Raw genomic sequence first — 13,981 nt, forward strand, 5'->3', positions numbered from 1 at the left:
CGCTCTCGGGCTCCCGCCTCAGGCTGTCCCACACGCCCGCCACGCTGTACGCGAGGCACAGCCTCACACACGCACACCCCCCATGTCCTAATGGAATATTCCACTCGCAACGGGTAGGCGGCAAGCGCCACAGCTAAGCCCACGGATGGGACTTTCCACCACAGGAGGAAGGAGGGGGGGAAGGACGCCGCACCGTTGGAAAACTCCGCCCGCCGCAGCGTCCCCCCCTCCACCGCAGCCGTTAAGAGGGGCGTGGCTTCCGGGCGCCGAGTTCGAAAGCCGGGGCAGCCGGCGCTCGCCCCGCTATGACCCAGTCGGTGGTGGTGCAGGGTAAGGGGTCATGGCGCTTAGAGCCCTCCCCGCCTCCCCCTCTTCGTGTCTGACCCGTGTCTCTCCCCTTTGCAGTGGGCCAGTGCGGGAACCAGGTGGGCTGCCGCTTCTGGGACCTGGCGCTGAGGGAGCACGCTGCCGTCAACAAGGTAACGGCGCTGTTTCCCGCCCCACCCCGCCTCCGGCCGCTGCGGGGCTGAGGGGGAGGCGCGGCGGTTGGGCCGAGCCGCCTTCCGCGCTGGCAGTGGGGAGGTTCCGTCTTCTTTACTGTGACTGGAAAGCACTGCGTTTATTTGGTGAAATGAAGGCCGCTTCGCGATGAGCAAAAGTACCCCCGGGTTTTTATGCCGTTTAACTCGTTATCTGCAGTTCAGGTCGGCTTTCTCGAGCCGTTCCACCCCGAAAAGCCCCAGACTCCTCCCTGAAGTCAGACGTTATTACAAGGCAGGTTCTTCGCCACTGGCAGTGAGGCAAAAAAGCAGCCCACTGAAGCCCACCTCTTTTCCATGGTGTCACAGGCCGTGCAGTAACCTACTGTACAGCTGTGCTGACCAAAATAACAGCATAAAGGCAGCACAGGGTTGTGCTGAGTACTCTGAACAAAAATACCCTCTTCTTGCCGTGATTATAAGGATAAATATCTCTTGGTAAACACGGGACGTTAATAGATAATGATGAGCAGTCCTTCTCAATGCCTTCTGTTGAAGTAGCTGTAAAATGGCAATGCATCAAGTTCATATGTGCATGAAGAGTCTCTCCCTTTTAGTGTTGTAAGGAACAGGGATTTCCAAATTCTGCTTCATCATGCCTGTAGGGGTATGATAAGCAGTCTGTAAAATATAAATGCTAAAGTATTTAAGTTTGCCAGGTCCCCAGTTTTACAGTGGGGTAAATAATTTCCGTGCCACCCCTCAGCAGAGAGTTTGGAATCACTGATAAATGTGATGTGCTTTCCACAGAAGTTCATACACATTAGTATGGTGGGCATAGTGAAACAAGTCTTGTATCAGCAATGAACTGAGTCAGCCAAACAACAGCACTTCAATTCTATAATTGCATTGAGGTCTTTGGTAAAATCCTACATCTTTAGAAATGACAGAATAGTGGTTGTTTGATCTTGTACTGAAAAATTAATTTCCTAGTCTTCCTGTGAGTTTTTAATATGAAGCTGATGTTTCAATTAAACGTTCCTCTTAGTGCTGTCTAAAGCTAGTTGAATTCAGCATAAATGTTCACTGTTTTGATTGGGAAGGTTTGACAGGTGACCTTCGGAGTTCCCTTCCAACTCAAATTATTTTATGGAAAAGCACTGAGAATTTCTGATGTTACACATCATCTTACATTGTGTTGTTTCCTTTTAGAAAGGAATTTATGATGAAGCATTAAGCAGTTTCTTTAGGAACGTAGATACAAGGTAAGTCATCTTACCAAGCAGCCCATGGGCAGATAAACAATTCTTGTATCTTAACTGAAGTTACAATTTTCTTTGCTTCAGGTCATATCTAGTTTGTGCTAGAAAAAGATTATGATTTTTTTATATTATTCCCAAAACACTACCTTTCCATTTTAATTAATTTACTTCAGTAAGGGTGTTGGAAGTGTTCAGGTTTGTTTTCCTTTCCTTCTGTCCCAAAAATGGATAATCAGGGTCTGATAGCTTTTGCCATTGCAAATCACAGTCAGAACGCAAGCTCTCTGAATTCCAGTTTAGCAGTATTTCTTGAAGAATTGTAAGAGGAATCATATATGACTAAGTCAAAAAAGGTCATACCAGTTTTTAAGTTGCTTTTATCTGAGTAGCTTGTTACACAGAGTAGTGACTATAATTTTTTTTTTCCAGTACCTTAAGAGCATTCAGACATCTCTTATATGTCCAGTAGAAAAAAACCTTGCAGTTTGCAAAAATAAAAGAGTTGTTAACTTGGATATTGCTGTTGCATTTTAATTCATTAAAAAGCATTTGTCGAGCCTCTGTTCCCTTCTATTATATGGCAAGGCTGTAGTACAGCATGCAATTTTAGAAGAAAAAATGGCATTGAAACTAATTGTTTTATCTCAAACTTTTTGAAAGAACATGCAAATGCACTGAAGTTTATTACTGCCATTCTTTTTGGGCCTTACTTCTTTTACAAAAAGAAAAGAAAAATTGGTTATAAACAGTGTCTCTGTTTCTGTATGTGCCAGATGTCATGACCTAATTTATAATTGACAGCTTGGCTGCAATAGAAACATCTTTTTTTCTCTCTGTGAAGAGGAAAGACTTAGCTCACTGAATACTGTAGAAATTTCAGGGAAGTAAGTACTGGAGGCTGCTGTGACCTGCTCAGCTAATGAGAAGCATCTGAAGAGCTTCTTTGAGTGAGAGGGTTGAAGATCCTTGAGGAATTTATTGTAGCCTCATACTCTTCTGGTCATTCTTAATGGGACTGAGCATGATCAGAACATTTGGTGCTGATGGTTTTGGAATATTATTGTGGTTGAATGAATAGTCTAAGAAATACTTTGTATTTAGGCTTGAACAGCCCATAAATTAGGTAAATAATTGAGAGGAAAATTAGATCCATCTTCCAGTATCCCTGCCTTTTTATTCTGTGTTGAATATAGCTTGACCAGACAGGATTATCTCATCCTTTGAGTGCAGAAGCACCAGCATTCATTGTGGAAAAAATGTGATTATACACAATGCATAATCCCCTGGACTGACTCAGAGCAACCAATCCTGGAAAAAAATTGGAAGTTAAGCTATGTGGGCCCAGCATGATTCCTGAACTGGTGAATCTTAATGGCAGAGTCGGTCAAGCACAATATTGTGCTGCTGTGGCTGTGCAGCTTTCACACCCTGAGCAGCAGCACAGCCCAGACTACCCCTATTGAAAAACTGACCATGCTGGTTGGTGCTCTGTGTCCCCTTACGTGATGCTGATATATACCACATGCTGGATAAAAGACAATCCTTTCAAGTTTGGCGATGCAGGTACAATTACCACAGAGCAGAGGTGGTGTTTGAGAGTAAACTGTCGTTGCTTATCTTTTCAGCTTCCTGAAGTACTGCTTAGGATATTTCTGATAGAGATCATGCCCTGCAATTGCACTACTTCAGGGAATTATGAGGGCTTTCTTAGCAGTATGTTCAGTGTTTCAGTTTGCTTACAGTGTAACAGTCTTCTGAACACAAAAGATTGAGAGAATTTTGTTTTTATATATATTGCCTTATTTTCTATTATGATTCTGAATTTGGGATTTTTTTTCTCCCCAGAAGTGGTGGTGATGGTCCTGATATTTACAAAGGAAGAATCTGCTCATTGAAAGCACGAGTAAGGCTATCTCTAATGATGCTTCTTTTTATATTGTGTATTTTGCACCCAACTGAGGAATTTTCATGAAGTTCTTGTAATAATTGCATATGTTTTTAAATATGAATTTGAATAGTAAAATTTCTAATACTGATTTTATGGTTCAGTGGAGTCTTGTTGAGTAATTTAAATTATAATTTTACTAAAATTACTGCAGATATTGCCAGCCAAGGTTTTCATTCAGTTTCTGAGGGGTGGGTTTCTTTGGGACACTTTAAGTGATTCAGAAGCAAGAAAACATGAAACATAAAGATACAAAATTTTTACAAGATTGCATTATCTGAAACTGTGCTCTTGAACAACAACTAGCAAATCCACTAAGGTGTATCTAGTTGGTCTCCTACTTGAAGAAAATGTAGTTTCTTGAGCATGGTAGGAACAATGTAGTTTTTCTATTGTAAATAATGTTGTATTTCTTTGTGTGATTATTTCAAAGGGTGGTTTGCTTACTGACTGAATTTTAATTCTTTCCCTTCTCAAAGGCACTGTTGATTGACATGGAGGAGGGTGTGGTAAATGAAATTCTGCAGGGACCATTGAGGGATGTGTTTGATAGCAAGCAGCTTATCACAGATGTTTCTGGTTCAGGAAACAACTGGTGAGAACCTCTTCAGAAAGCATTTCTTAGCAACTAATTAGATGGCATTTGAAAAGGGAGACGGTAACAGTAGCATTCTCGTTCATTCTGCATCTGGGGAGCTGCAGCCTATTACCAGTAAACTTTGTGGAGTCACTGTTGCCTGGAGGAGGCCTTTGAAAAGCCTTTCACAGGAGAATAATTCCGCTGATATATCATTTTGTCTATTTGCTCTTCCTCTTTTTTGATTTTCTTTTTTAAAAGAACATGCTTTTTATTTTTGTTTCTTTGAAATTCATCTGTTCCCATTGCTCAATCGAAGCCATAATCTAGTTTGAGACCGTGCAGCTAGTGGGGAAATGAGATACATGAAGAAATGCACTTTGGATTTCTAAGCACCACAGCGTCTGGCTTTGTGCATATAAACTACATCACCCAAAAAAGAGAAATTCAGAAAAAGATTGAGTAACATAATGAATTCCGTATTTTCACCAAGACCTTAATGCACCTCTAATAATACTCAGCACACTGCAGTCCAGAAAGCAGATCATCAGCTAAGGTGCTGAAAGAGAACACAATACAGGGACTAAAGCATCCAGTAACTTCATAAGCCAGCAAGCAAGAGTTTTGAAAATGAGCTGTTTATGTTGGCTTTATTACTGGTAGCAACTGACTTCTGACTTGCATAGTGCTCCAAGGAAAATCAGTACACGTTTTAGATTAGGCTATATCCTTGTTGTTAAGAAGGAGTGTGTAAATTTCACTTGATAATTACAATTTCATCATCCAATGTAGGATTTTATTCCCTTTTCAGCAATACTAATGCATACTCCAAAGCTGTGAACTGAGTGATCCTTGCATCCATAAAATTAAGAGCACACTCTGTGTGCTCTATTCACAGGATGTAGCTACAGCTTAGCAACTGTCAAAAATTAGGTGTTGCACCTAGCTCTGGACTCTAAAATTTGATTCTGAAATGTCAAATAGGAATTAAAAAAACCTGAAAGATTGATTGGTGGATCTTCTTCATATCCTCAGGGCTGTAGGTCATAAGCTATATGGCGCTCAGTACCGGGAAAAGATCGTGGAAAAGCTGAGGAAAACTGCAGAACATTGTGACTGTCTACAGTGTTTTTTTATAATTCATTCTATGGGAGGTGGTAAGTAATTTTTTTTAGGGTTAGTATGGCTGCAGTAGCCACAGATGAAAAAGAAAAACCTGAATCTTGAAAAGAAAAATCAGTGTAATAATGTACATAATTTGGAATGCAGAATACAAAACTTAACACAGTCCAATTAAGTAGACCTGCAATTATCTATTACTTGTTTTGTTAGAGCACTGAGGACCCCTAAACATGAACTACTATAAGTGCAACCCACAACAAAAATACAGCTAAAATTTTAAATACGAGGCAGTGGATGGATCAAGGCAGGTACAAGGAAACTCTGAGGTCTTACTGATCAGAAGAAGGGGCAGCAGCCTCAGAACACTGGCATCATCATCAGTGCAGTCTATTTATTTTTAACTGTAGAGATTTTTCCAAAAGACTTTGAATCACAGAATCACAGCATTGTAGGGGTTTGAAGGGACCTCGAGAGATCATCAGGTCCAACCCCCCTGCCAAAGCAGCTCCCTAGGACAGATAGGCGTCCAGGCAGGTCTTGAATATCTCCAGTGAAGGAGACTCCACCACCTCCCTGGGCAGCCTATTCCAGTGCTCTGTCACCCAGACTTCTAATGTTGCTTAACTGTGTAAAAAAAAAAGAAATAAAATTGGGTTTCTGTTTTCCTTCCACATAACTCAAGGCCAGTCTAACTACTTTGTTAATAAATCAGAAGCAGAATCCCTTGCAGTAGCAATTTTGTCATTACTGCATTACTACTAAGCCTTCCTCCCCTGAAACGCGGCGGGAGCAGGTGGTATATTGGTTATGATGTGGAAAGAGACAGAAAATGGCTCTAAATATGAAGCAAGATTTTTGTCAAGGGCCTTTTATGTGGCCATTGGTTTAGTTTCAAACCCTGCAGATACTGTTTTCATTATTGCAGAAAATTGCTGACTTGTTCATGGATGAAATTGTCTCTCTCTGGTTTGAGCTGTGTGCTTACTGCTAATGAAGAAAAAACATGTGTGTGCTTGGGGAAAGGGGTGGTTCTGTTTTGACTGGAGAATGAGAAAGCTTTATAAAGGAATCCCAAAAGGAGAGTAAATAATTGTTTGGGGCCACTCAGTGTCTAAAAAAAAGGTTTTATTTTAAAATTCAAATTAAAGGCCTTAAAATAAGAAATAAAAATACCAGGTCAGAAAAATGTTGCTTACATAATAGGACATACTGGTTTGCAGAATTTTTTGAGATTGTATGCTTCATTCTGTCTGGTATACTAGGGTAAATACTTTTATCCCTTAATTATTTTCCTTTCTTGGAAAAACCTTCCTGCCTTAATTTACATCTGAGTAGCCTCCACTGTGAGCCAAAAGCTTCAGAAAATATTCATTAATGTATATAATCGAAAAGTTCTCTGTTTCCAACAGGCTTAAGATAACACAAGGAACCTTATATCTTCTCTCATTCTGTCTTCATTCGTAATTAGGGACAGGCTCTGGTCTTGGAACTTTTGTACTGAAGTTGCTTGAGGATGAATTCCCAGAAGTCTATAGATTTGTTACTTCAGTTTATCCCTCTCGTGAAGATGATGTTATTACTTCTCCATATAACAGTGTTCTGGCTATGAAGGAGCTTAATGAACATGCAGACTGTGTGCTACCAATAGAGAATGAAGTAAGAAATAATATTTATTTCTGTCAATTTCTTTTTTTATTAGGGCTATTGGGGTGCACATTGGAAGAGTTTCTGTATATTGATTTGAGTAACAAGTCTTAAAAAACATAATTTATTTTTTTAAGTAAAAATTGAACACCTATGTCACTTGCAGGCTTTTGAAATTAATACGGCTGTCACTAAAAGTTGTTCTGCACCTTCGTTGTAGTCTACAGTTAATTTTTTCATCTCCATTTCAAGGTAAACAGTAAAAAGCAATTTGCTGTGGCTGGGAGTCTTACATTCTTTTGTCAGCCAGTTTGTACATAATATTAGTAGAGTCCCGCAAGGGACATGACTGACTGCTCCAAGTTCCAATAGACTTTACTGATTAGTGATCTAGGCATGATAGGCATACCTGACCATGCAAACCACTAGACTTGTTTGTATCTAACTTTGATGACTCTTGCTGTTCGCTCATGACAAAGCAAGAGAAATGAAATGTATTTAGAAACTGTATTTTTACTTTTGCAGAAATTATGAATCTTTAAAATCTTAATTTTTGAGGATGAGGATTTTTAATAATTGAATAAAATTCAGACTTCTGAGTCATGCTGTGTACATGCTTGTCACATGTAGGGAACAGGCTTTTAGAAACACTTCAGTCAGTTGCAATTGGTTGGACTTAGATGTATCCAAGGTATAATCTTTGAGCTGAAAGTTACCATGTCTTAGCTTCTTCTTCAAGAACAATTAAGATGAAAAATGGGCATATTGAATCTGTACTCAAAACCTACTGTCTGCTTTTTTCCCCTCTCTCAAAGTCTCTGTTTGATATAGTGAATAAAATTCATCAGATGATCAATACTGGGAAGCTAGGGTCAACTGTGAAGCAGAACAGCGTGCTAACATCAAGCGCAGGCAGTGCAAAAACTGGACAAGAGAAGCCATTTGATGCAATGAATAATATTGTAGCCAACTTGCTGTTGAACCTGACAAGGTAAAGTTAACAGGTTATTCTTCTGTTAAAGTAGTATTGCTGCAGGCAGTGTGTGCTGCAAATGTGCAGGCCTTCATCAACTCAAAAAACATTAATTGTTTGCCATTTGATATGAGTTTCCTCTTTTAAAGAATTAGTTACTTAACATTAATGTATTTGGAAGTATTCAGGTTGCAGTGGTGGTTTTTTAACCATAATTATATTCGAAATGAAGTAAGAAGAGGTTTATAGGCAGAAGGATTTTGTCTTCTATTAATGGACCCCAGGGAGGTTTGTCTTTCTAGGCCAGTTTTCTTATTTTATAAATGCTGTTGGATCATTGTTGCTCCTAAACTGTGTATTGGTACAAGAAACTCCTGGTGAAATACACTTCTGGAGTATTGGCCAGCTTTTCTTTTCAATGGCTTGTGAGGAATCTAAGCTGTGTGTGTTTTATTACAGTCTATTTATTAAAACTTGTGTTCAGCAGCTGCATCCACATACAGAAAAACAGTGCTAAAGAGGCTACATTCAGTAAACAAGGTCTCATTCTTCATGATTTATTGTTCTGTAATGAAAAGTCTAAGTAAATAAGCTGTAGCACAGTTACTGCCAAATGTGAAGGTTGAGTAATTAGACATGAAGTTTCTTGAACACTGTGTTTTACTGTTTTAATGGACAGAACAGTTGAAAAGTAGATTTAATGAATGTTTACATTATAAAAGTAATCCGTTTATAACAGTTTGTTAATTTTTCAGCTCGGCTAGGTTTGAAGGTTCCCTTAACATGGATCTTAGTGAAATCACCATGAATCTGGTTCCATTTCCTCGACTTCATTACTTGGTTTCAAGCTTGACTCCTCTTTATACACTGGCCGATGTTAACGTACCTTCTAGAAGGTAAGAAAATATTATGGAAGCCTTCCACTTGAAGCTTATTTTCTGATTCTGCATTAAAAAAAATACCCATTCTGTAGCAAAACTAAGGGAAGAAGTTCTAAAAGTTTTAAGTCTGTCACGTTTTCAGATTCATCCTGCTGATTTTAGGAACATCCTTTGTCCCTTTTCTCTGTAATGGTTGAGCCAGTAAACCTGAAATACATTTGTTACCTCTGCTGGGAAATGTTTCTGTTGGATAAAATATATTACCTAGAACCCACATCACAAATTCTTTGCACTTGATGCACAAAATACTGTGAAGACAAACAAGGAATTAAATGCAGTTCCTTGGAAGTAGTGACACCTTTGGTCTGGAGATGCAGTGAGCCTATTTAACAGCTTATTGTAACAATAAGCTGACGCTTTTCAAATTTTGTGAAATTGTCTCACTGACATGGCAGAAAAATAACTAGTTAAAATAGATTTCTCTGGGTTCAGTACAGTCAGCAAAAGGACCAAATAATGATAGAGATGACTAAGGTTAAGTGATGAAAGTATACAAAGTGGAGAAGAGGGCAGGAGCACTCCTTTTCTGTGATAGTGAGTTGTGACATTGTCTGAGGAGACAGTGCAGTGCTGGAGGGAAGGTAGCAGGCTGTGGGGGTTTCTTAGTCAATCATTTTTCAGAATGAGGTGGGAACAGTAATATTTTTGTCTACTTTAGTTATTTTTAAAAGGCAGATAGTGGCAGAGGTGATTTAAAAAAAAAAACCAAAAGATGATAGATGAAGAGAGTGAAAAGAACAAATGGCAAGAGTATCTTAGATGTTATGGGTCCACAGAAATCTCAAGGCACCACCTTTGATATCTCACAGTACAATGGAATTTGCTTAAGGGGGTGAAGATAGATTATATCCTGCAGTGTCATCTTCTAAAGCAGTTGTACACAATGAAATTAGAATAAGTAGACAAATATGTGCAGCCTGTCTTTTCCTAAATAATTAAAATTAATACAGTTCTACAACTCATCCTTTTAAATAATGAAGTGTAATTAGCAGATAATCAGTTCTGTAAGGGTCATCAGCACCTCAGTATTCCTCGTTAGATCCCTCACAAGCAGTGTCCACTCAAAATTTTCATATAGCCAGGACCTCAAGTAGTTAAATTCTTTTACATATTTTTAATACTTTGTAAATATTGACCTAAAATTGGCCAATTGAAAGTCTCTTAGTCTGCATAGATTTCCTGACTTTAAACTAAACAGTGGCTTGTAACATTAGGGAGACCAGAGGGGGAAAATGGATCTGGTGTATTTGTACATATAAAGATTTGAATCCTTTTCCTGTCATTCATGGTCCCAGGTTAAATGTACCTCCAGAATTGTAGGAACTTTTAAACTCTGAGGGTGGTCATTCTGAAGAACTTTTGTAGCCTGCTTTACTAAGAGTGGATAACTCTTGGGTTTGGTTTTTTTTTTCACTTAGGTTGGACCAGATGTTTTCAGATGCTTTTAGCAGAGATCATCAGTTAATTCAGGCCGATCCAAAGCACAGCCTCTACTTGGCCTGCGCGCTTCTTGTTCGAGGAAATGTGCAGCTTTCAGACCTCCGCAGAAACATCGAAAGGTTTGTTGGATCACACACAGTGCTCAGGGGTTGGTTTTGTTATTGAAACTCTTGTCAGTTGTCCAGAGCACTCTTAACTTTCATTTGAAGAATTTCAATGCCAAATCTGTTTGCTCAGAAATATTTTTCTTAATTTCAGAAGGGAAGAAAGTGTAATTAATTTACATAATGAGTTAGAAAAAGTCACAGTATTCTTACATTTCCAAGCAAAGGCAGCTAACTATATGTCCCTGTGCTGCTCCCCTCATTATCAAAAATGCAAAGGAAAGCAAAGCCTGACCTTCCAGAGGTCCCCTGCCAGTAAAGGATGTTGGAGGAATAAGTTCTATAGTAAAAGTTTGGTTTTAATGAACAGAAGACCTCTCTTTCATCATTACTTTCATGTAGATAGGGAATCATCATTTTTTTAACATCTCTGTATTGTTAGTACTCTGCTTCTAGCTTCTGCACTACTCATTTACGTAGCTGTAACAGGAAAGGCAGGCAGGATTCACATACAGGGTGCACAGGCAAAACTTCTGAGGATCTAAAGTATTTTACCTGTTTCTAAACTACAGGCAGACTGATTGTCCCCACAGAGTATTAATGTGCCCTTCTCCTGAATCTCAGTATTTGCAGTCCCTTTTGTAAAAGTAGATGTTGTAACTTTACTCTTCAAACCCTGATACATTAAATTAGCAAAACAAAATTGGTGTTTGCAATTTAAATTTAAAATAGCCAGAGTGGTTTAGTCTGAAGTCTGAAGTTTCTTATTCAACATGATAGTTATAACTGGGTTGCTTAGTTCTGAAAGCTTAAATGTTAACATTTTCAGACTGTTTGTTAGGAAAGGGAACTTAAACTTTCTTTACATTCCTTACGTAACTACATTTTTTAATCACAGGTTGAAGCCTTCCCTGCACTTTGTGTCCTGGAATCAAGAGGGATGGAAAACTGGTTTATGTTCAATACCTCCCGTGGGCCATTCCCATTCCCTTCTGGCTTTAGCAAACAACACCTGTGTAAAACCAACTTTCATGGAACTCAAAGACAGATTCATGAAGCTCTACAAGAAAAAGGTACAACCCTTCCTGTTAAAACAGCCTGAAGAAAAGGCTTCAGGGAGACCTAATTACAGTGTACCAATACTTAAAGGTGTTTTACCGAAGAGTGGGAGAGGGACTGGGACTCAGAGAGTATGATGGTAGGGTAATGGCTTCAAGCTGAAAGAGGGCAGGTTCACATCAGACGTTAGGAAGAAATCCTTCCCTGTGAGGGAGGTGGGGCCCTGGCACAGGCTGCCCAGAGAGTCACAGAATCGTAGGGGTTGGAAGGGACCTCAAGAGATCATCGGGTCCAACCCCCGATGAAGCCGTGGCTGCCCCTTCCCTGGCAGAGTTCAAGGCCAGGTTGGATGGGGCTTTGGGCAGCCTGGTCTAACGAAGGGTTCCCCTGTCTGGCAGGGGATTGAAACTAGGTGATCTTTGAGGTCCCTTCCAATCCAAAGCATTCTAGGGTTCTGTGAAATCTCTGTATTGCAAATGGACTGCTTAAAAGTAATAGCCTGAAATTATTTGTGTTACTTACCAAGGAATCATTGCAACAGCTGCTGCTTATAAAACATAAATCCCTTAGTAGTCTGTACCTACCAGGCAGTAGACTTACAGTGAGGCAGTATGTGATAGATCTGCCTGCCAGCCTGTGGTGGGTTGACCTTGGCTGTTCTGTTGTGTCCCTTCTTCATCAGGACGGGGGCAGAAAATATGATGAGTGAGTCAAGATATGATCTTGTGAGTCAAGATGAACAACCTGATGATGTTCAAAAAATGTGTAGGCACTCCAGGACATGTTTTAGTTGCCATGGTGGTATTGAACAGACAGTTGGACTTAATGATCTTAAATCTTTAAGGTTGGAAAAGACCATTAATGATCCTTTAAGGATGGGGAGATCACTCACCAGTTACTATCATGGGTGAAACAGACTTGACTGGGAGGATAGTAATTTCATTTATTGCCATTCAATAACAGAGTAGAATAGCAAGAAATAAAACCAAACCTGAAAACACCTTCGCTGCATCCCACACCCTTCTTCGCAGGTTCAGTTTCACTCCAGGCCTTCCTTCACTCATCTTGGTGTCTGCAGGGCTGTTTTACTCACTCCTCTCTCTCACAGCAGTTGTGCAGTGTTTTTACCCCTCCTTATATATATTATCACATAGGCACTACCAGCATTGCTCATGGGCTAAGCTTTGGCCAGCAGGTCTGGTTTAGACCCAGTTGAAACTGTTTCTGTCCTTCGTGGAGGCAGCTCTTGGTATCTTTTTGCAAAAGCTGCCCCTGCAGCGCTTCCCCTCCCCCCCACTCCTTGCTACCAAAACCTTTGTCCCATAAAGCAAATCACAGTTTGTCCAGACTTACCCAAGGAGACAGAAAGATGAATGTGTAAGAACTAAGTAATATTGACCGTGATTCTGCAGGGGATTGTTACTGAAGCATTTAAACAAGGAAGGGATGTCATGATGTAAGTCCTTATATCTAGTTTCTGCAGTGCTTGCACTCCCCTCTTCAGTGCAGGCTAAATGGTATCATTGAGTCAAAGGAATTAGGCACCAGACAAAGGATAACACGGACTTCTTTTCCTCTCACAGGCTCACCTTCACCACTATCTGCACATAGACGGGATGGAGCAAAGCTGTTTTTCTGAAGCTGTGTCATCTTTGTCTGACCTAATAGAAGAATACAGTGAACTGGATGCCACGAAAGGTGTGCCTAGAACAGATCCATCAAGACTGAAGATAGCTGTTTAAAGAAGGAAGAACTGATTTTTTTTTTTTGAAATTTCCTTCAAACATCCAACCACATGAGTTAGCCAGAAGGAATTGCAGCATGCCTACCTATTCTAATTCCCTTGGGACATCAGCTTTCTCTGCTCTGAGAAGTGTCATCATATTAAGTGGCAGGCCCACCCTCTACGAAAGATTTGAAGGCACCTAATTACAATAGGTATCAATAAAAGCAGTCTTCCGAATTATAGAGTGAATTGACATACCATATGCTGTAATGAGAAGAAAGAGAGGTTGTAGCAGCCAAAAATGTAGCTCTTTTCTCAGACTTTCAGCTTACAGTAAGCTAATGGCAGGCATTCCTTCAAAGAAGGATCACTGCTGCAAGGTTGTTCTTTTTTTAACAAGCAAGCTATGAGAAGAAAACCCCACGTAGACTTTGCAAAGATGAAAGCAAGTCTCTAGTGAAACTGACCTCTTAAACTTTGCAGGGTAGTAGTCATTTCAGAGTGCTCTAAGCTGTATTTACAGCCTTAATATTTGTTGCTTCCATATTGTACTTAGCTGCATCAGAGCACTCTGAGTTCATATCAAAGTTGGCAATATCAGAAAATTCAACCAAATAAATTTTGTTTCAAGTATTCTACTTGGAGTATTAATTAACATATTAATGATTCATATTCATGAATGCTGAGTTGCACTTGATAATGAGACAAT

The 13,981-nt window shown here is 39.8% G+C and overlaps 1 protein-coding gene across 1 annotated transcript; it reads left to right on the top strand.

Moving 5' to 3' along the window:
- Positions 1 to 305: 305 nt before the first annotated feature.
- TUBE1 (tubulin epsilon 1) lies at positions 306 to 13,341 on the top strand (the record flags this gene model as incomplete). The annotated part of the gene is made up of 12 exons (XM_084261281.1): positions 306 to 330; positions 406 to 479; positions 1,692 to 1,744; positions 3,587 to 3,644; positions 4,166 to 4,281; positions 5,299 to 5,420; positions 6,854 to 7,041; positions 7,845 to 8,020; positions 8,758 to 8,898; positions 10,362 to 10,502; positions 11,386 to 11,560; positions 13,130 to 13,341. 12 exons carry the CDS (start codon positions 306 to 308, stop codon positions 13,286 to 13,288), a joined length of 1,428 nt encoding a protein of 475 aa, XP_084117407.1. The 3' UTR covers positions 13,289 to 13,341.
- Between the last annotated feature and the right edge of the window lie 640 nt (positions 13,342 to 13,981).

Source organism: Gallinula chloropus (assembly GCF_964237585.1).
Source record: "Gallinula chloropus genome assembly, chromosome: 3".
Taxonomy (NCBI): domain Eukaryota; kingdom Metazoa; phylum Chordata; class Aves; order Gruiformes; family Rallidae; genus Gallinula; species Gallinula chloropus.